Source organism: Adiantum capillus-veneris, chromosome 11 (genome assembly GCF_014529385.1).
Source record: "Adiantum capillus-veneris isolate H3 chromosome 11, ASM1452938v2, whole genome shotgun sequence".
Taxonomy (NCBI): domain Eukaryota; kingdom Viridiplantae; phylum Streptophyta; class Polypodiopsida; order Polypodiales; family Pteridaceae; genus Adiantum; species Adiantum capillus-veneris.
The window spans coordinates 11,429,096-11,449,959 of record NC_140941.1 but is presented as its reverse complement, the minus strand read 5'-3'; the positions used below and the strand labels follow the sequence as shown (position 1 = coordinate 11,449,959).

At 40.2% G+C, this 20,864-nt stretch overlaps 1 protein-coding gene across 2 annotated transcripts; it reads right to left on the bottom strand.

Moving 5' to 3' along the window:
* Positions 1-4,763: 4,763 nt before the first annotated feature.
* Positions 4,764-6,185, bottom strand: LOC147446886 (small ribosomal subunit protein uS11z). 2 transcript variants are annotated; one of them, XM_086522831.1, is made up of 6 exons: positions 6,046-6,185; positions 5,680-5,805; positions 5,553-5,598; positions 5,340-5,425; positions 5,135-5,264; positions 4,764-4,989 (listed from the first exon to the last, which is right to left on the bottom strand). In XM_086522831.1, the coding sequence occupies exons 1-6, from the start codon at positions 6,046-6,048 to the stop codon at positions 4,922-4,924; spliced, it is 459 nt and encodes a 152-aa protein (XP_086378957.1). In that variant the 5' UTR covers positions 6,049-6,185; the 3' UTR covers positions 4,764-4,921. The 2 variants fall into 2 exon arrangements, with proteins under 2 accessions (XP_086378957.1, XP_086378958.1); XM_086522832.1 differs by lacking the exon at positions 6,046-6,185 and having other exon boundaries at positions 5,680-5,924.
* Between the last annotated feature and the right edge of the window lie 14,679 nt (positions 6,186-20,864).

Sequence of the window (20,864 nt, the reverse complement as noted above, 5' to 3'; positions counted from 1 at the left end):
AAACTCTTAAGTGCTATACTACATCCACTAGAGATATGAATTGAGTAAATGAGTAAAGCTTGACATCACAAGTAAAGTCAAGGTTCTCAAATGTGTAGTATTTAATTCCAAATGGAAACCTCACCACCCATGCTTTTCCTACTTGACGGGCTACCACCTCAGAACCAGCTACTTGGAATCTAATATGGTTTTAAAGTTTCTTGAGTTGATTTGCTAGGTTACATTGAGACTATGGTACGTATGTTGTTTGGAATACTTTAGAATATGATGTTCAATCAAAACTAATTAGAAATGGTGCTTCTTTTAAAGTTACATTTCAGGCTAATAAGAGATGTGCATGAGCATACATTCCCACAAACAAAGACATGCATGCATGTTACATTTGATTGTTTGGTGATTGAAAGATTGCACAATCTAATGTAGACTTTTCTCATGCCACACTAGTATTTGAAGATATCGTTAGTGTAATACGAGCGTTAAAAAACTCGAAAATAATGTTTCAATTCCAAAAGCTCGCAAATATAAAATCCCCACCCAACTAGAGCAGTAAGTGCACAAGCTCAAATCAAAGATGAGCAAACCTTAGGAATAATTATCACTCGACTTCATGATGCTTATGTGCACGTCATCAACGCTTGGACCACTATAGTTCAAGCATGAGACATTCTAAACAAAATTTTGATGCAAAGACAAATTTGTTTCAAGAAAAGCTTGTGCAAACTAGTCATATTTCAAGGGAAGGATGTCTCTAGTCTCATCAATAGACTAATGAGCATCATTACTCAATTCACATGCATCAATTGTGGGATTTCAAAGAAGATAATGTACTAGTTCTCTTCAATGTATTACCTCCATTATTTGAGCATATTCTCCCAGTTTTTTAAGAGAAACACCATGCACCAACCTTGCAACACATTATTAGCTCATTGTATGAGGACGAGAGGAAGAAATTGAAAAAGTAAGGATCAAGCAAAGGAGCATCAGTTGCATCTCCATCAACATTGGTAGTTTCATAATTTAGTTTAACCAATAAAAACAAGTATTACAATGTGGCAAACCTTGGCACTGCTCCAAAGATTGCTACACAACGTTTGTATGTATTGCAGTAAGAAAGGACACCCTCCATCCAAGTGTCAAAGTAGAGGTAGCAGCAATAGTAGCAACAGCAACAAGTTCAATCAACGTCACAAAATCTAAAGATGACGAAGATGAGGAAGTGGGGAGCAATCTCCATGCAGAGTGATGACAATGATGATGATACGCTATAAAGCATATGGGTGATTGGACCGCCTTATTGAGTCTGTTTTTGGTTAGCTTGATAGCGTGGTCCTACTCTATGTGATACCATTATGCAATGAGAAATTTTTTGTAACATGTATAGTATCACTTTCTATGCATTTTGTTTACTAGTCGAAAGTCCAGGGGAGGTTTGGTGTGTGTGGTGCCTAGGGGAGGTTTGGTGTGTGTGGGGCCTTTGGTGTATGCACCAACATAAGGTGTGTATCTTCTTTAGTCCAACCACTAGCGTGTGTGGCACTTATCAGGTTGTGAGGTGTATGAGATGTACTAGCATCCAAACAAATTGGGTGACAGTCTAATCACTTCCTAGTTTCATGGGTCAACCCCTGTTTGTAGGGGTAGATATGGAGTGCCTCTTGGTGCTTCTTGGGACCATGTACATTGGTACTACACACTTGTACCACACCTTGCTATTTCTACTTAAGTAGCCTATCTTGTACACACTTCTAATTCAAGTTTATGATCAATAATTCAGTTCTTTTTTTCCATATTGATGCATCTTCTATATTTAATCATTAGTTATCATCATTATGAATACTTCTCTATTAAGTCCACCATAGGAAAAGCATGAAGATGATGGTAGCTTCCACGAAAATCTCATCATTGGAGATAGCATGTCCTAAAGACATGATCATTGCGAAAGTAATCAATGTTTTGTGCAAGAGAGAAGTCTTCTCCTCCAACCCTCTTATCATAAAAAGTCTTTGAAAAAATACTTAAGATGTCATTAGGGAAACTTTGGAGTTGCAAAAGGACTTGCTGGAGTAATCCATGTCACCATCTTCCCTCATGAAGGCATCCAATAATTTTTTTACAAACAAGATCCAAACTTGGTTATTAAAGATTCGTGTTCTACTCATTGAGGCCTATTTGGTGACGTATGGTTCAAGAAGATTTAGAGGTGGGAGGTGGATGCTACATGGTAATTTGCACTTCTACCACAAACAAGATTCCATGTAGCATCCACCTCCAATCCATATATCAAACTTTGAATCTCGTATGCAAACAAATTATTGGATACCCAATTTTGAGGGGAAGTGGTAATGTAGATTTCCTTAATAGAGGGCCCTTTGAGATTCAATTTCCCCGATGCTTCAAGAAATTGATAAGACCATAAACTAGGTGCAATGATAATTACTTTTGTTGTCCCAGAACACACTTACCTGTGCATGGTGATATAATGGGCATCCATGAGCGCTACCAAGGTTGCTTGGCTACTTCCAAACCAGTGCATGGTGATATAATGGGCATCCATGAGCGCTACCAAGGTTGCTTGGCTACTTCCAAACACATAACCTTGGTCATAAAGGAGGTAAGCTCCTTCGAATGATTGAGAGCCTACTTCCTAATGCTATTTTTGCCATCATACAATAGAATGCGGCGAAAGCATTTGAGATCCCATATAGTCATAAAGATTGAAAACAAATATAGAAAGCAATCATTTGATTATCTTTTTAAGTGCAAGGTTTAGCAATGCAAAGTAGGTAGACCCTTAAACCTTCTTGTCCACGAAAGTGACCTGTGTTAAGACTCATAATAACCACATTAGGCCACCCATTGGACTCAAGTCCTGACAAGAACCAGCTAAGAATTGATCGAAGGTATTTTTTGCTCCGAAGGCACCCACTTAAATAGATTAGTAATCAACTCTTCAGCTTTGTTTGGCAACTCTCCACATCGTCTAGAGAGATTACTTTGTGCTGTGCTTTCTAGATTATTCCCTTCATATGAAGATTAAAGCTTCTCAACAATAGTGTGGCGTGCAAGGCACATGTGTTATCGCTGCTATTATTACTTGTTTCCAGTTGTTACTATTATCTTTATTGGTAAACATCGATCTACCAGTCAGAATATTGTGGGCATCACATAAAAAGAGCCTAAAAGGCCTCTACTTTACTGGCAAGACTGACAGGAATCATGTTCTTGGACAACATTAGTGCAAAATGTGTAGAAGAGAAATGGTAGAGAGCAATTGAGTGCATGGCATCTTGGTTAAGAAGACCTCTGAGTTAGAGCAGCGAGCAGAATATTTAGAGAAATTTTAAAAAGGGCTTTTCAGTCTAAACGCACATTTCTAGGTAGAAGAGATTAGTACCCAATAAATCAGCAGCATCCTGTGTGGGCTTATAGCTTTTCCACCCAGCCTATGAGTGCAATTCTTACTACCATACACACTATCAAAGAAAGGATACTTCATCAAGAACACCCTATGTGTTGTGGCTAGACAGTTATTGACTTTAAATCATCACCTTTCCCCTATAAAGTCACCAAATACTCTTGATTGCACTTCCAATAAATTGCCGTCCAAACCAAAACACTACAATCGTTTTGGTGATTACTCTTAAAGACAACTGAGTTTTGTAACTCTCCTAAATTAATAAGAATCGACAGTTGAAATTGAAGTGGACCAAACTCATCAAAGTTGAGAATAATTGGAAATATGAAAGTGACGACAATAATATAACTGAGGTACAAGGACCCTCTTACATGAACGTGAGGGACCCAATCTCAAGAGAGACATGCACGTGGAGGGATGAATGAACGCCACAATGGCCCCACGAAGTTCTGAGGACCTAGACTTGTTAGCAAGCGAAATAAAATCTATAGCAGCACCAAAATACCCCATGGAGTCCAGCAAACACATGCAAGAAACAGCCAGCTCCACTCTGCAGATAACTAGATTGGCTCTCAAGGGACATATCGCATATCCCCCCACCACCAGAGCCCCAACAACAAAAAAAGTTCCCTTGATGTGTGTCCAGATGTAAAAGATTTTACTTAAGCCGATGTATAGGACTACCGCACATAAGAAGCTTACCATCCAGCAATGTGGAGCACCCTTATGCACGCGAGATCACTATGAAGATGAACCACTGCTTCAAATCCTTATTCTGACGCCTGGAAGACTATTTATTAACAAAGTGATATCACCATAACGATGAGTAGCCACACTATCACCCTCATCTGTCATCTTCTACTAGTACGGCCAGCCGCCTTCGGCGGCCTCTCTCTCCCTCTTTATTGCATGCAAAGGGGCTTGTTTTTGTTTTGGACTTTAGCCTTCAGGTCAGGTCGCAGATTGCGACACGTGTAAAGGGCTCCCCCTTCCGCCATATTATGTTAGTAGATGCATTCCCCTTTACACTCTATATGACTTTGTTTTAGCATACATAATCTCTTTCAAGGTAACCTATAATCTCTCGGGATTCTTCAATTGGAGGTCAAAAGCGCCTAGAATTTGTACCATATTAGGCACCAGTTTGACGTGCATAACAGTTTACTTTAGTCAAAGAGAGCAAACAACTGAACTAATGCAGACACGCCTTAATCACTGAGTGAGAACCAGTTCTAATTTAGATTCCTCACAATCATAGAAGCCAGAACATAGCAGAGTAAAGACACTGCAAGAAGCCTATACAAAATTGGGACCATGATAATCAATGTAACCAAAACCAACATGACTCTTCAGCAAAAATTTCCAAACTTGCCTATTGCAATAATCCAATCATAACAAGTTCCATTGGAGCTAGGACGTCTACCTCAGGCTCGCTTGAGTGAACAAAAACATTCATCCTTAAGCAAAGATAGTTCAAAGAAAATCCAATCGCGTCTACAGCTGTCCTTACAGCCGGCGACCTCTTCTACCACCTTTCCTTCTTGTGCTGTCTGTGGGGATAGGTGTGACATCCTCTGCAAAAAAAAAAAGGGTAGATGACTCAAAAACAGATAAAAAGGAATAACTCCTCCACTAAAACACCATTAGAACTCTTAATCTGACATTTAATTAGATAAAATTAAACCCATCACTTTATTAGTTGAACATTGCCCAACTTACCAATTCGTCCAATCCGCATGCCAGACCGAGCAAGTGCTCTCAGTGCAGACTGTGCGCCAGGACCAGGCGTCTTCGTCTTGTTACCCCCAGTTGCTCGCAGCTTGATGTGCAGAGCGGTGATCCCCAGCTCCTAAGGCAAGGAAGACAACCCAGAACTAAGGAAAAATATGACGAAATTGTGCAAGCCCACATACTGGAGCCCTACCTTGCACTTCTGCGCCACATCCTGAGCAGCAAGCATGGCTGCGTACGGAGAAGACTCGTCTCTGTCAGCTTTCACCTTCATGCCACCTAACAAGTAACAGATGGACCTTAACTTGTGCCAGTTGAACCATGCTCACCATCGATAGCAGGCACCTGCCTAGAACTAAAAATTAAACATAAGCACCAAAACGCTCAGCAACAGGTGCATGCATACCAGTAACTCGAGCAAGCGTCTCCTTGCCAGACAGATCTGTGACATGCTGAAAAAGGTCACATACGAACGTGAATCAAATGGACCAAGTAAGGTAAGGTAAGGTGGCCAATGGGATCCACAACCTTACCACGAAGGTGTCATTGAATGAGGCAAAAATATGTGCTACTCCAAAGACGTGCTCGCCGTCACGAGCACCAGGTCCACTGAGAGTAACATTCTCTTCCTTCACCTCTTTGGTCTTCCTCTTGCCAGACTACACAGAAACCATGTCCACTGAGTTTCAAATGGAGGAGGAATGCACATAACACTTGTTTGCCCATCTGACGTCCCTCACTGTCAGGATCATTCCGCTTGCACATGCCTCATTCATTGCTGATGAGATCCAATGCAGTCGGCCCATGGCAGAAAAGCCTTTCTCTCTCTCTCTCTCTCTCTCTCTCTCGGCACTCTGATATACGACATGACATCAAAACGCAGGGGAGGAGAGACATACCATGGTTACGTGAAGGAGCTCGTAAACAGCAGCAGCCTTTGAGAAAAAGAAACTTCTTTTAGAAACCCTAAGTCTTTATATCGAATATGGTCTGTCCGCCCGCGGTCGGTAGTCTATTCTCTGTAAATTATAGAGACTAGGTCGTGGACACTGCTACTGAAAAGAGGCTAGGTTTAGCATAATCCCACCTACAAATTTTGAGGTTTATCTCTAAATCTTATATAGTATATAGTATGTAAAATATCGCATATGTAGGTTTTCCAAGCTTTTGAAAAAAAAATTGGACGTCCTTTGTTACACATACACACACGTATTGGCATCGAATTGCAAATAAGTGTAGAGAAAAGCTTGGACGGGGAGAGAGTGTGCTTTCTTTTCAATGATGCATGTTACCTTGTTTTTTATTTGTGACCATGTTTAGTAAGTTGCAATAGTTGATGTGAAAACTTTAATACTCATACCTTATAAAATAACCATAAGAGGAGTTAAACTTTATTTGAATCGATGATCGTTTGTAATATGATTTTCATTAATAAATGTTGTCCCCTTTTTACGTTTGAAGGAAACAAAAAAAAAACATGCAAATTTTTTGCATGGGAGAGTTTGTACAGTCCTTCTCAATTTTTATGATGGGTGGGAACATGCCATTTACATCATAGTTTTCAATTTTTAGTGTGTTCATTTCACTGTGTTGCTAGTTTTGAGCAAAGAATTTAAAGGTTTTTACATACCCTTCTATTTCAACATTTGTCAATTGTTGTAACCATAACGATGTTGTTGGCTTAACCTTTGTAATTGAGCTTGCTGACATGCTTCCTAACCTACTTCCATTGGTATGTTCTATAATCAATGCATTCCAAGGAACTCTCTCTCTCTCTCTCTCAACATGTATGTCAATAAAAACATGACCAACATGACGACTTTTTTCAAGGAGCTCCTAACTAACAACCCCATAGTGAATTGGCTTGGTGACATCATCTTGCATAAGGGCACTTACCTTTAATATGCACGCATAGGTCATACATCTTGCTTTGCACCTAACAAAAATACCTCCTTGATATGTGCTTGTCGAATGGACATGTCTTACAAATGAGAGCCCCATAACTTGTTGTGCTTGCAACTAGACTCAGCTTAGCATATATGTCGACCATGTTGAGCTAAGGTAGCCATATCCGAGAGAGATGGAGGGGATGACTGCAGCACGAGCAAGGGAGAGAAGAGGAGAAGGACTCATCTGAGCATGCAATATGAAAACCTTCTCTATTTAAGATTGAACAATACATGCCTTTGAGGGTCATGCATAAACTGATTCTAGCCATACACTTGTCACCTACTCAATCTTGTGGTGTATGTTGTGCATGCTTTAAGAGAAGTCACTCGCAAGAGTGTTGGCGAATGATGCTTGATTTCTCCAACAATCCCCCCCATCAATGTTATCCGGCTACATAAGTGGTCCCCCAAATTGTAGGTTATTCAAGTTCTAAAAGATTCCCCCCTTAATGTGATGTCCCTCTACTCTAGCTTATTCTTCTTATTTTTAAAGCCTTATTTAGGCTTTGGAGATTACACATTGGAGATGGTTTCTGCTTATGCATGTGATGTGTTGTGATGGGGGTTTTTACTCTCTTGGACTCAATATCTATCTCTTTTACAAGTAGCTAGTTTAACAAGGTGAGATTTCACGATGGCTTTCCAAAAAGAAAATCAAGATATGAGGGAAATAAAAATACAATATATATATATATATATATATATATAGAGAGAGAGAGAGAGAGAGAGAGAGAGAGAGTCACAATCGCTTGTTCTTGTGAAAAAATCTCTTTACTCTTTAAAAGCTTTAAAAATAAAAAGGTACACAAAATAAAAGCAATGTAGTCCCATCCTAAGAAAAAAGAACAAGTATAAATTGTGTGTTCATGTTGAAAATAATATAAGATGGGCAAGGACAAAAAAAATAAAGAAGGCAAAGTCTTAAAAAGCCCTGTAAGGCTATGAAATGAAAGGGACCCATTTGACAAACTCCATCAACATTTAAGACGAGTCTCCATCGTTGGCACTGAAAACATTAGAAGGATGCCTAACTCGACTCAACACTAAGGCTTCTTTTAGAAAGCCAAAAATTGTAAACATCGTAACAAACAAGGTTTGCATCAACTATTTCTACTCTAGCTGCATAAGCATTTGGCTCGTCATCATTATTAAATACCCAGTTGGCTTTGTGTTTATTCTTATAGAAACATCTTTCTCAACATGATTAGTACTACGACCACAAGTTGAACACTTGATCACATATTTATCTTTATTGTCTTTAAAATTATTTCTTGTGAAAGTTGGTCACCTTGTATTCTATTGAACAGCAAGTGTAGGAGAGTAAATATGTTCTCTTGACTGTGAAGTTCCAGTTTGAACACACTCTTCTTCTTGAAAATAATTGATTGCACTTTCAAGAGTTGGAATGGGATCTTAACAATGACAATTTGATTAAATGGAGCATCCAAACTCTCTAACAAAATAGCAATAAGATTCTCATCAGGAATTGTTGGCGAGGAAATGGGGAGAACGGATGCTTTCAAATTCCAATCTTGCTTGCACACCTCCTTGTCAACCTCTCACCATCTCTTCCAAATTTCCAAGTACACACACACCTAGACTATAACAGTACACACACGCACACACACACAAGCTTGATAAGGGGAGAGTGTAAGAGAGTGAAAGAGAAGATGCAGACATAATTAGGCAGTGAGTGGCCATACACAATTTCAAAGGAGATTTACATGTGGCAGTGTGAGTGGTGTTGTTATATGCAAATTGTAGAATATGCAGGTAATCATCCCATTTTTTTTTAATTGAGAAGAAACATAAGCTTTTAGCAAGTCAATGATAGTGCGATTAGTGACTTCGATTTGACCATTATACTTAGGATGGAATGCATAAGTAAAATCAAATGTAGTTCGAAGATTTTCAAAAACAATAGTCCAAAAGGCACTATAAAATTTGGAATCTCAATCAGATATTATGACTTTAGGCAAACCATGATGTGGAAAGACAACTTTAAGAAATAGAAGTGCTTGTGAACAATTAGTGGAAATCCAATAACAAAATCCATTAAAAGATGTTCCCAAGGATTTTCAAGAATGGGGAGAGGGTGTAAGAGTCCCGATTTCTTACCTGTGGTTGCTTTGATCTCAAACAATTTTAAACATACTGTTTAACGTCAGTTTTCATAGTAGGCCAATAGAAATCACGACATAAGTTTTGAAAAGTAGTAGCAAATCCTCTATGTCTAGCATAGGATGGTTTGTGCAACTCTTCAATGATTAATGTACGAGAAAGTTTGGTTACACACAATTTCTGTTTGAAATGAAGAGAGTTTTCTCGAATAGTGTATTCCAAAAATGTGTGCACAAAATTGTCAATCATATGCAACCATGTGATTTTGAAATCATCATATTCTGCATAAGTGTCAGGCATTGAATCAAATGAAGTACCCGTAATGGTTGATAAATTATTAAGAGAGGGTCTTCGACTCAAAGCATTAGCTACAACATTTTCCTTACCAGGTTGGTATTGAATGTTGGGTTGAAAAGTTTGAATGAAGGTAGCCCACTTAATATGTCTATTGTCTATTAAGGGTTGAGACAGTAAATACTTGATACTTTGTTGATCAATTTTGATTATTAAATCAGCACCCATTAAATAGTGTTTCCTAATTTTTAAGTCATGTACAACAGCAGTCAACTCTTTGTCATATGTACTAAATTTTGTTTCAGGTAGTTTAAATTTACAACTTTCAAATGCAAGTGGATGGTTATCTTGCATAAGAACTACACCGATACCTTTTCCACTAACCTTTTCCACTAACCTTTTCCACTAACATCAGTGACTATCACAAAGAATGGTCTATCAAAACTAGGCAATTACAGTAGTGATGCATTTATCAAAGCATTCTTGAGTGCATTAAAGGTACTTTGCTGCAAATCAGACCATACATGAGGAGAATTTTTCTTTAACAAGAGAGTGAGTAATGATATTTGTAAGCAAAGTTACGCACAAAACTTTCTGTAATAACTGCATAGACCAATAAAAGAACGAAGTTCATGCAAATTTTTGGGTCTAGGCCATCATTGAATGGATTCAATTTTCTCGGGATCTACATGTATTCCCTTACCCAATACAATGTGTCCTAGATATTCAATCTCAGATTGAAAAAATGAACTCTTTTCAGAATTCTGAATACAAGTGGTTGTGTGCAAGCATATCAAATACACGTGTTAAGTGCTCTTTATGCTCTTGTTTCGATTTACTGAATATAAGAATATCATCAAAGAATACAATCACAATTTCTTGATGGTAAATGAAAATTTTGTTCACCATGCATGTGAATGTGGCTAGTATATTTGTAAACCAAATGGCATGACAAGAAATTCATAATGTCCCGTTTGTGTTTTGAAAGCAATTTTGTAGACATCTTGGTCAACATTTTGACTTAGTGATACTTTGATTTGAGGTCAATTTTGTTAAGTATGTTTGCCCCTTTCAATTTGTCTAACAGATCATCCACTCTAGGAATAGAGAACCTATTCTTTATGGTAATCTTGTTTAAAGCCTTGTAGTCAATACACATACGAAAAGTTCCATTTTTCTTCTTAACAAGAAGTACTAGAGCTCCGTATGGTGAACTACTAGGCCGTATAAGTCCTCCATCAAGCAAGTCAATGAGTTGAGTTTGTATCTCCCTGTGTGCAGTTGGATTTACACGATAAGGTGCTCTACAAGGAGATTCACTACCCGGTATAATATCTATTTTGTAGTCTTTTGGGCATGAAGGTGAAATTCCATGTGGTAGGTCATGCATGAAATAATTCTTAAATTGTGAGAGAAAATCAACATGTGAGGAGTTATGTGGAGTTTCAGTTTCAGCAAAGATTTGATTTACCAGCACCAGATATGTTTTTTCGTGTTTTCGAATTGCTATTTTGGCTTGAGTGTCAGAGAGAAATGGAAATTTTTGATGTGCTAGTGTTGCTTGGATGGATAAATTTTATGAGTGAGAGACATGGTACATGTTTTTTTGATTAATCAACGGATCAAATTCATGACAGAATGGCATTCCCAAAATCATATCAAGACCATGCAATGGTGCTACCATAAATGTACGTGCTTCTGTAAATTCACCAATGCAAACTTCAAAAGTGACTTGGGTTTTGCAATTAAAACATTGATTATTAAAAACAGTTTTGACTTTGTGAGGTGACAAAATTTGAGAGAGAGAGAGAGAGAGAGAGAGAGAGAGAGAGTTGTTCTGCCAATTGTGCAGAAATAAAATCATGGCTACTGTCATCATCTAAAAGAATGGTGACACTTTCACCCTTGACTATGCCTTGCACTTTAAACAAAGTGTGAGGAGATATAGGAGTACTTGAAGATGGATTAGCATCTTCGATGAGGAGTGTTTCATTGTCATTGGGATTAGCATCTTCGATGAGGTTAATAGTAGTACCAGTGGGGCTGTTGTTGTTGAAAGGTCTCTGGGTTGGATTTCGGGTGACTGGCCATTGGGTTGCCATCGCTCTGAGCAGGACCTTTTGGGCACTTATCTGCATAGTGACCATACTAAAACATTTGACACACTTCACCTTTTTGTTACCATTAGAGTTTGGAGGAGGACATTGGCTGTAAGAATTTTGGTTGCCTCACTGTTGTGTGTTGCTGTTGTTGTTTCCATAAGATTGAGAAGTTGTAGTAGAGTTGTCAAATCTGCATCTCTTGAAAAAGGTACGGCTTTGCTGTTTGTTCCTGTCAAAGTTAGGAGAGAAAGAAGCTCTCTTGTTACAATTAGTGCTAGCCATTTTTTCAGTGTGAGAAGGTTATCCACCTTTCTTCTTCTTCGTATTAAGAGCCAAATTAATAGCCTTTGACAATGAATTCGGTTCAAACATATCTACCTCACCACCAATTTGTAGTGCTAAGCCATATATATACTTATGCTTCAATTTCCCGTGACTGACACGTTCAATAGCTTGCAATTGAATTAAACATTTCAAAAAAACGATCAATGAGGCCTTGTACATCTTCATTTTGACCCTGTCGAATAAAATACCATTGGTGTCGTGCTTTAGCTTTATATTGTGTGGGCAAAATTTGAGGTAAAAACAACTTTTTGAATGCATGCAAGGTACGTGGTCTTTTACCATGTTGTTTGGTGGCGTTCCACCACAATGCAGCGCTATTGGGGAGATGATTTGATGCACACTTTACCATTTCACGTTTGGAAAAGTCTTCATCGTGAAAATAGTCATCTAATTGACTAACCCATGCTAGACCCGTGCTAGCATCTTTAGTGCGATCAAAATCCTTGAAAGTGAAGGCTTTTCTGCTAATTTTGTTTTGCTTTGGTGCCAGTGCAGATTCTACGCGTGCAGAATGCAATTATTTATCTTCAAGCTCTTGCCTTTGCATGCGTTCATAAGTGAGAGATTGTTGCAGATTAGCAAGCTGCTCAACAATTGTTGGTGTCTATGGAAGGTGTGCCATGATGCGTGCTTTTCTTTCTTTCTTTCTCTTTATAAAGGAAAATGACTATTAGTAGTAGATCTATGCTCGGTATGTAGAATTAATGAAAAAAATGTAAAGAACAAAATAATGGGTACTTAGCTCGTAGATTGATGACAACGTCCAATCCAAAATGTGCGGTACTCAGGCATGGTTGAGAATGATGAGCGGTCACTCTGCAAATCAATTGAACTTTGTTGACGTCCAATCTCCTTTTGTCTCCAATGGCAATAACAATTTAAGAATACGGTCGGCCTTGGATATGATAACCCCGTTATGGCTAGCTCTACGCTAGTGCTTTTGGGGTTTCCAGCAACCACGACGAACGCGAGCTCTGGAATACTGAATTCGCCTTTGAGTTTTTTTAAATAGCTAAAAATAAAGCTTGAGAATGGGTGGCCAATAATTTGTGGACCCTTGGAATTCGATGGTCAAGGTTACTGTTGATGATAGGCGGCCGCATGTATTGGATTAAATTGGTGGTTTGTTGGCAAAGGGGTTAAGTCAATACAGCCGACTGAGGAATCCAAGGAGGGGTGAAATGACCCTTAGCCTAGCCATGCAAATTGTGGGTGACCGACCAAAGGGTAATTGAGAGCCACCCTTTTTAGCTAAAACAAGAAAGAACTTTTTAGTCGATGGCGAGCTCACTGGCAGAGGCAGTGCGCGGCAAAACAAAGTTGATGGCGGCCTTTGTAGCCATTTTTGGCTCGCGAGGAAGGAGGGGAAAGTGACCAACGAACCAGGGTACCCCTTTTGATGCAGGGCTTGCTACTTCTTGATACTATTTTATCTATACCGGATGTTGATCTTCTAAGCTTTCTTCAAAGCACCATGATGCACAGCTCTCAATCACCATTCCTTCAAGAACCCTTTGCTTCTTTGACTCTGGCTCTTTTGCCTTCACAATCGCCAAGAGTTAGCCCTTGATTGAAATTTAAATTGACCATTCCAAATCTTGGTATCGATAAGCAAAATAAATTTGTCAATTAATCGCCGATTAGCTTCAATTTGCGGATTCGATTTTGCCAATTCGAGGATTCCTTCAGAAATTTAAAATCCCGTGCCGAGTAACTCGAACCAGAGCTCTGATACCACTATCGGTGGGGAGAACGGATGCTTCCAATTTCCAATCTTGCTTGCACACCTCCTTATCAACCTCTCACCATCTCTTCCAATTTTCCAAGTACACACACGCCTAGACTATGACATCACACACACACACAATCTTGATAAGGGGAGAGTGTAAGAGAGTGAAAGAGAAGATGCATACATAATTAGGGAGTACACAGAATAACACATCATAGCATAAAAGAGAGGGAAGGGAAAATTGAGAGCATGTACACAAGAAAACTCTAAAATCATAGCCCCAAACTCAACTGCACCCTTCTTGTCATAAAATCTAATATCTAACAAACCTAACTAATTTTCTCATATTAAATTGATCATTTAATGTGGGAGAATAAATGGGAACAAGGGTTAGGTTATAGACATGTGCTTATAGATCTATCTCAACACGGGGCCAATGGTAAAGGGGCCCAAATGAGAGATGGTCTGTCAAAGAGAAAGGCTAAACAATGGAGCTTAAAGACCTTAGGGTTATCTTCATTGAAGACCTCCAATAGTTAGTGTTAAAAGTCCTTTGACCTTAGGTAAGCTAGGGTTGTGCTTGAGGTGGGAACTCGGCCCAAGCTCGAGGTGCTTGTCATGCCTGATGACTGAGATGCTTGAAGTGCTTATCATGCTTGAGATGCTAGGGTTGTACTTCAAGTGGGAACCCAGCCCAAGATTGAGGGGCTTAAGGGCCAAGCTTGTGGTGAGAACTACGCCCAAGGTTGAGGGGTTTGAGGTGTCTCAAAAGTTAAACCCAAATCCCTACAAGGAGGGGCGAGCCATGCAAGAAGGGGGGGTGGTTTCTTGACCACTCTCTCTCCCAAAGGGCACCCCTTGCCCAATAGACAAGTAGGACACATGTCAAGCCCCTAGCTAGGTTACCCTCATGGTGTGTCTAAAGCCTATTGGTTGGCCTTCCAAGGGCTCCAATGATAATTTAGTGGATTTAATTATCTTTTTTAGCATTGATCGAGTCCTCTCTCTCAAAGGCCGTTGTTGCTTGACATGCCATTGCTTGTGATTGGCTAGGCCATGAGGGGTCCAATGAGCTTCAAGCATGAGCTACAAGGGGGGGGGGGGGGGGGGGGGTGTCGACCAAAGCAAGCTAGGGGGGTTGCTTGAGGGGTATACACACTCACACACACTCTCATTGTGTGTTGTGCAAAGTGCAAGAGCCCCCTCTCCTTCTCCAAGCAAGTAGAGAGGTTGAGAGCCTACACCAACACTCTTAGCTATGGAATGCAAATCCAACGAAGAGACATGCTTCAATGCTTAATCTTTCCGTCTTCTCCATCTTCATTACTATGTTATTATGTATGTTAGCAAGAAGAGTGATGATAAGTGAGGAACTAATTCTTTCTCCTATGAAATGTTTCTTCTTTCTCTTCCCTGCCCTCAATCCCTGCTAGCTCTCTCCACCTTCGAAGGTGTTTAAGGTCTTGGGACCGAGGCTTGGGATAGTTAAAGCTTTCCACAAAGTTTATGTTATGCTCGCGATGCATGAAGCTTTCCATCTTCAATTGTATTGTAACAAGTCTCTATTGATGGGAGAAACTATAATACAAATACCTATTGAAGGGGGCCCAGCTCCACATAAATCCAGTCCTCAACTATTGTCATGTTCTCTAAAATCTCTCTCTTGCAAAAGTATTGTTCATGCAAAGTTAACTAAATGTTGTGTTTATGTTGCTTTCTCTCAATTAAGTTCACCCTCTATGCTCACAAAGTAATTTTCCAAAAGTACATTCTCTAATTTCCGCTACTCTCAAAGTTAATAGTAAGAAGAGAGGTCCTTAAGTAGCCTATAAATGATTGATTTTGTAGACCCACACTACTACTCTCTATAATTCACCACTTCGAGCCGTGGGTGTAGATACTTAAGTGCCGATTTTCAAAGGCTAAGAGGAGTGGCAACTAAGGTTTTGAATTGCCAAAGCATACACCAAGTAAGTACACAAATTTTGTTAACATGGCTGATAATAATAGAGAGAGTAGGATGAACATTGGTAACTCACTACAAGAGGCTATTCATATTAGCGACGCTCACACAGCGACGCTCAAAAAAAATTTCCCGGCGTCGCTATGAGCGTCGCAAATTTATTTGTAAATTTGCGACGCTCATAGCGACGCCGGCTGGGCTAAAAAAATAACCGAGCGCACCCAAAAACTCAGATCTCAGATCTGAGTTTTCCGGCGCCCTCAAGCAAGGAGCAGGTAACGCTCTCCCTCTCTCTCTCTCTCTCTCTCTCTCTTTTTCTTCTCCACACACACACACACACACACACACACACACACACACACACACGAGGAGAGGAAGGAGAGCCAGGTATGCTCGTTCCCTCTCCTCATTCTCATGTTCCCTTCTCCTCTTTCTCTCTCCCTCTCTCTCTCTCTCACACAGACACATACACACACACACACATAGTGTTTTTGAGAGAGAGAGAGAGAGAGAGAGAGAGAGAGAGAGAGAGAGAGAGAGAGAGAGTACAAACATAAACAAAAACGCACACACACATACATAAACAAAGAATGCACACACACATTGAGAGAGGAAAAGAGAGAGAGAGCATGCATAAACAAAAAACGTACGCATTGAGAGAGGAAACGAGAGAGAGAGAACATGCATAAACAAAAAACGCACACATTGAGAGAGGAAAAGAGAGAGAAAACATGCATACGATCCAAAAAAACGCACACACATTGAGAGAGAAAGAGAGAGAAACTAATTTAACGTCGTAGGAAACTAATTAAAATTAAAAGACCTAAAGATCTAGCCGACGAGGAGTTGAACTCAAGACCTATTATTCAAGAGGGAAATGGCATAATCAATCTATCATACTTGGCATGGGTGATAGAAAGGTTATACCATTTATCTCTTTTTATTGGCACACACATCCACACACACAAGAAGAAGAGAGTTATAACGTCGTAGGAAACTATCTTAAAAGACATTAAAGATTAGGTTAGATGTAGACTTACGTTAAATTCGATTTAGGTTTATTTAAGTTAAATTAGATTAGATTTAGGTTTATTTTTAACTAGATTTACGTTATATTAGATTAGATTTAGGTCTCCATAGACTGCGATGCCTGCATGAAGCGGGTGAAGAAAGCCCTCAATGGAATATAGGGTATTGCTGCCTTCACTCATGGTGGGCTCCGTCGATCCAAAAGTACTGGTGAAATGTCTTCAGAAGATAGGGAAGAAGGTGGATCTTCAGGGCGGCAAGAGTCACTACATCCCCGACACAATGACTATCTAGACAACCTCTAGTCATTCAACCTCTAGTCATTCAACAGCAACTTCAAAGTTAGTAACAAGAGCAAGAACGGTCTAAAGGGCCAATTGCTGTCGTCAGATGTGGATGGAGACGAGGCAGCGTCACCGCCGGAAGTTAACTCTCACATCTTTAGTGATGAGAATGCCAACTCTTGCCGAGTTATGTGAAAAATTATGTGTTAAATCAGTTTTAAGGTTCTTATAATCCCTGTTAGTTTGGTTCTTTGTTTTTAATATAACATAATTTACGTTAGATTTAGATTTATGTTATATTAGATTAGACTTAGGTTTATTTAGGTTTACCCACACACACACACACACACACACACAAGAAGAAGAGAGTTTTAACGTTGTAGGAAACTATCCCAAAAGACGTTAAAGATTAGGTTAGATGTAGACTTGCGTTAAATTAGATTTAGGTTTATTTTTAGTTAGATTTACGTTTATTTAGATTTACGCTTATTTACGTTAGATCGAGTCCACGCAATAATTACTTACGGTTTAGGGTTTAGAGTTAGACGAACAGTGAAAAGATCTACTGTGAAAAGATGTTAAGATGTTGTGAAGTGCTACAGCTAGAGAAGAGGCAAAGGGGTTTTGTCCACTACATGCAGTATCATGTAGACGTGGGTGTGTAGATTTCTTGTACCCACAAATATAGGTATTGACCAATAAAGACGAGATTATAACCCGGTGGTTCTGATCTCCGTGCACCTCTAGACCGAGGTGTGCGGGGATTGGACATGACTAGAGAATGTGAGGTAAGGAGAGAGAGAGAGAGAGAGAGAGAGAGAGAGAGAGAGAGAGAGAGAGAGAGAGAGAGAGATAAGACGAAGAATTCCAATAGAATATTAAATTTGTTGTCCAGGTTATAAGATTTTTATCCTCATTATGAGTAGTGACGAGGATGTGGGACCGTCCAACCGAAACACCTATCTCTCAACGAGGGTCTTATGTCCTTGTAATCAATGCAAGCATGCTGTGCGACGGACAAGACGTGTTTCTTTGCAGCACGTTCGCAAATTTGGCGAGTTCGATCCATCTATTATAGATCGAGTTGTTGCCAATTATAACTCGTCGGACTCTGACGCTGGCCAACAAGCAGCAATCTTGCAACCCAATAGACGTGTTCGCAGGCGCTTTGGTCAAGCAGCATATGTGAGGCCACAAGATGTAGCCTCTGACAGCTCGGGGGATGATCATGCAGAGCACATTCCCAACGAGGCAATGTTTGAGCCCGAGATTGATGAAATGATCGAGATGATCATGGATTCAGAAAGGCTTATCTATGATGATATGAAAAGTGAAGCCGATATGCCATTGTATAATGGAGCACGTATGTCTAGATTGAAAGCACTTCTGGTTCTTCTCAACATGCAGGCAAAGTTTGGATGGAGTGACACTAGCGTCACAGCGCTTTTCAGGTGATCTATTACAATTAGTTTACTTTAATAAAACTCTAAATGTATAATGATCTGATAGATTTTTACACGACTGTATCGTATTTTTATGTTGTGTAGATTGCTGAAAGAGCACATACTACCAGCTGACAATGTGATGCCAGATTCCCGAGATGAAGCAAGAAAGATTTTGCGAAACTTGGGGATGGATTACAATTCTATCCACGCTTGTCCTAATGACTGCATTCTTTTCAGAGGGGAATACATAGACATGGAGAAGTGTCCGAAATGTGATTCCGAAAGATATCGAGTAGATCTCCACGGGACAAAAATTCCACAAAAGGTTTTGCGACATTTTCCTCTGCTTCCTCGCATCAAGCATTTCTTCGAATGTAAGTCCATGGCCGCCCTAGCATCATGGCATGAGGAGAATAAATCTTCGGATGGTGTGCTACGAATTCCTGCAGATTGCGCAGCCTGGAAACATATAGATGGAGCATGGTCGGATTTTGCTAGGGAAGCTCGAAATTTGCGCTTAGGCCTGGCTATGGATGGCGTAAATCCATTTGGTCAAAGATCAACATCTTACAGTGTATGGCCCGTTGTCATCGTCAACTACAACATTCCCCCGTGGTTGACTACGAAGAAGGGGCACCTATGGCTAAGCTTGATTGTGCCAGGGCGATATAAAGTGGGGAATATGGATGTGTATCTTCGTCCACTATTGGAAGAGCTACAACAATTGTGGATTGGCATAGAGGTGGTGGATATGAGCCGACACACAGGACGACGGAATGCTTTGATCAGAGGCATTCTAATGTGGACCATGCATGACTATCCCGGGCTAACAGAATGCTCAAGTGATCTATTGACACTCCTCACTCAAACACTGTAAATCTTGTTTTTTCCCATAGTTGATCTATTATCATGTGTATACATGCAGGGCTTCAAACAAGCGGATACAAAGCATGTGTCACATGTGGACCTAGACTGAATGCACGTAGGGCACCCTCACTGAAGAAGCAAATCTACGAAGGTCATCAAGCGTATCTTCCAGAGAATCATGTGTTACGCGACGGCTTTTTGGGAAGAGAGCCACCAAGGATGTCTGCACAAGCATGGTTAGAGCAGAAGGAGATGTGCGATGACGGATTGCCTCCAGGGATGAAGAGACTATCTCTATGGTACGAGTTACCATACTGGCCCCGACTCATGATCAATCACTTGCTTGATCCAATGCACATATTCAAGAATGTGGGTAATCTTCTATGGGACCATCTGACCGGCAAGAAAGATACTTTGGGAGCCAGAGTTGACCTTAGAAATGTGGATCGTATGGAGCAATATTGGCCGCAAACAGCGTCTGATGGATCGATAAAACTCCCTAAAGCACCATGGATTTTCACAGGAGCCCAAGAACGCAAAGTAAAAGAGACCATTCGATCTTTGCGGACCCCCACTGGCGTAATGCACTCGCTCCGAACGTGTTTTACTAAAGAAGGAAAGCTTACCGGTTTGAAGTCACACGATTGGCATAAAATGTGTCAGGTACGTTCATAGTGGACTTTAATATCATTGCATAAAATGTGGACTTTAATATCATTGCTGCACATACTTTACAATTTATTTTACCGGTTGCCATTGAGGGATGTTTGTCTCTCGACATCCGTAACACAATCTACAAACTTGCAAAGCTGGTGCAATGGATCTCACAAAAGGAGATCAACATAGACTCCATACCATTCACCAAACTAAATGCTGCGGAGCTTGTGTGCATGTTTGAGAAACATTTTCCTACTACCATGCTAACCATTCAGGTGCATCTTCTTGTTCACATAGTTGATGAGGTGGAAATAGCTGGCACAGTTCATTCCAGATGGATGTTCTTCTTAGAACGTTTCATGAAAACGCTTAAGGGATATGTGCGTCAAAAAGCACGTCCGGAGGGTAGCATGGCAGAAGGTTGGTTGGTATCAGAGTCCCTAGTGTACATTGGAGAGTGGCTAGACGGATTTGATAAAGCCCGGGACACGCTATGGCGAACCATAGATGATGAGCGCATATCTGGGATTGTCATGTGCAATCTCGGTGTTGAGAAGAAGATGACGGAAGATCTAGAGGCTAAAATCAACCGATTTTGCATGCTTCACAATCCAGTGATGCAAAAGTGGATTTCACAATATGAGGATGCAAAGCAAGAGCGGCAAAGGGCACGAATCAAGTGGAGACGGGGAAGATGACCACCGATGCACTATCCAGCGGTTCTGGAGAGCCTACTAACCTTCATGAGCTTAAGATGGTTGCACAACCAATTGAAAAGCGCACAACAATGCGGTGACGAAGTGACTGAGGAAGAGTGGGAGTACTCTCGGGGTTGCGCGACCAAGGTAAGTTTGCAATGTACGACTAGCAAGTGACTTTATTTATAAACGTTTGAACGGCCACTCATAATCTTTGTTCGTTGTAGTATAAGTC

Excerpts from the sequence above, each read along its gene's own strand:
- LOC147446886 (XM_086522831.1), bottom strand. Across the intron at positions 5,265-5,339 it reads ATGTGGCGCAGAAGTGCAAG|GAGCTGGGGATCACCGCTCT; the intron begins GTAGGGCTCCAG and ends TCCTTGCCTTAG. Across the intron at positions 4,990-5,134 it reads CATGCGGATTGGACGAATTG|AGGATGTCACACCTATCCCC; the intron begins GTAAGTTGGGCA and ends TTTTTTTTGCAG.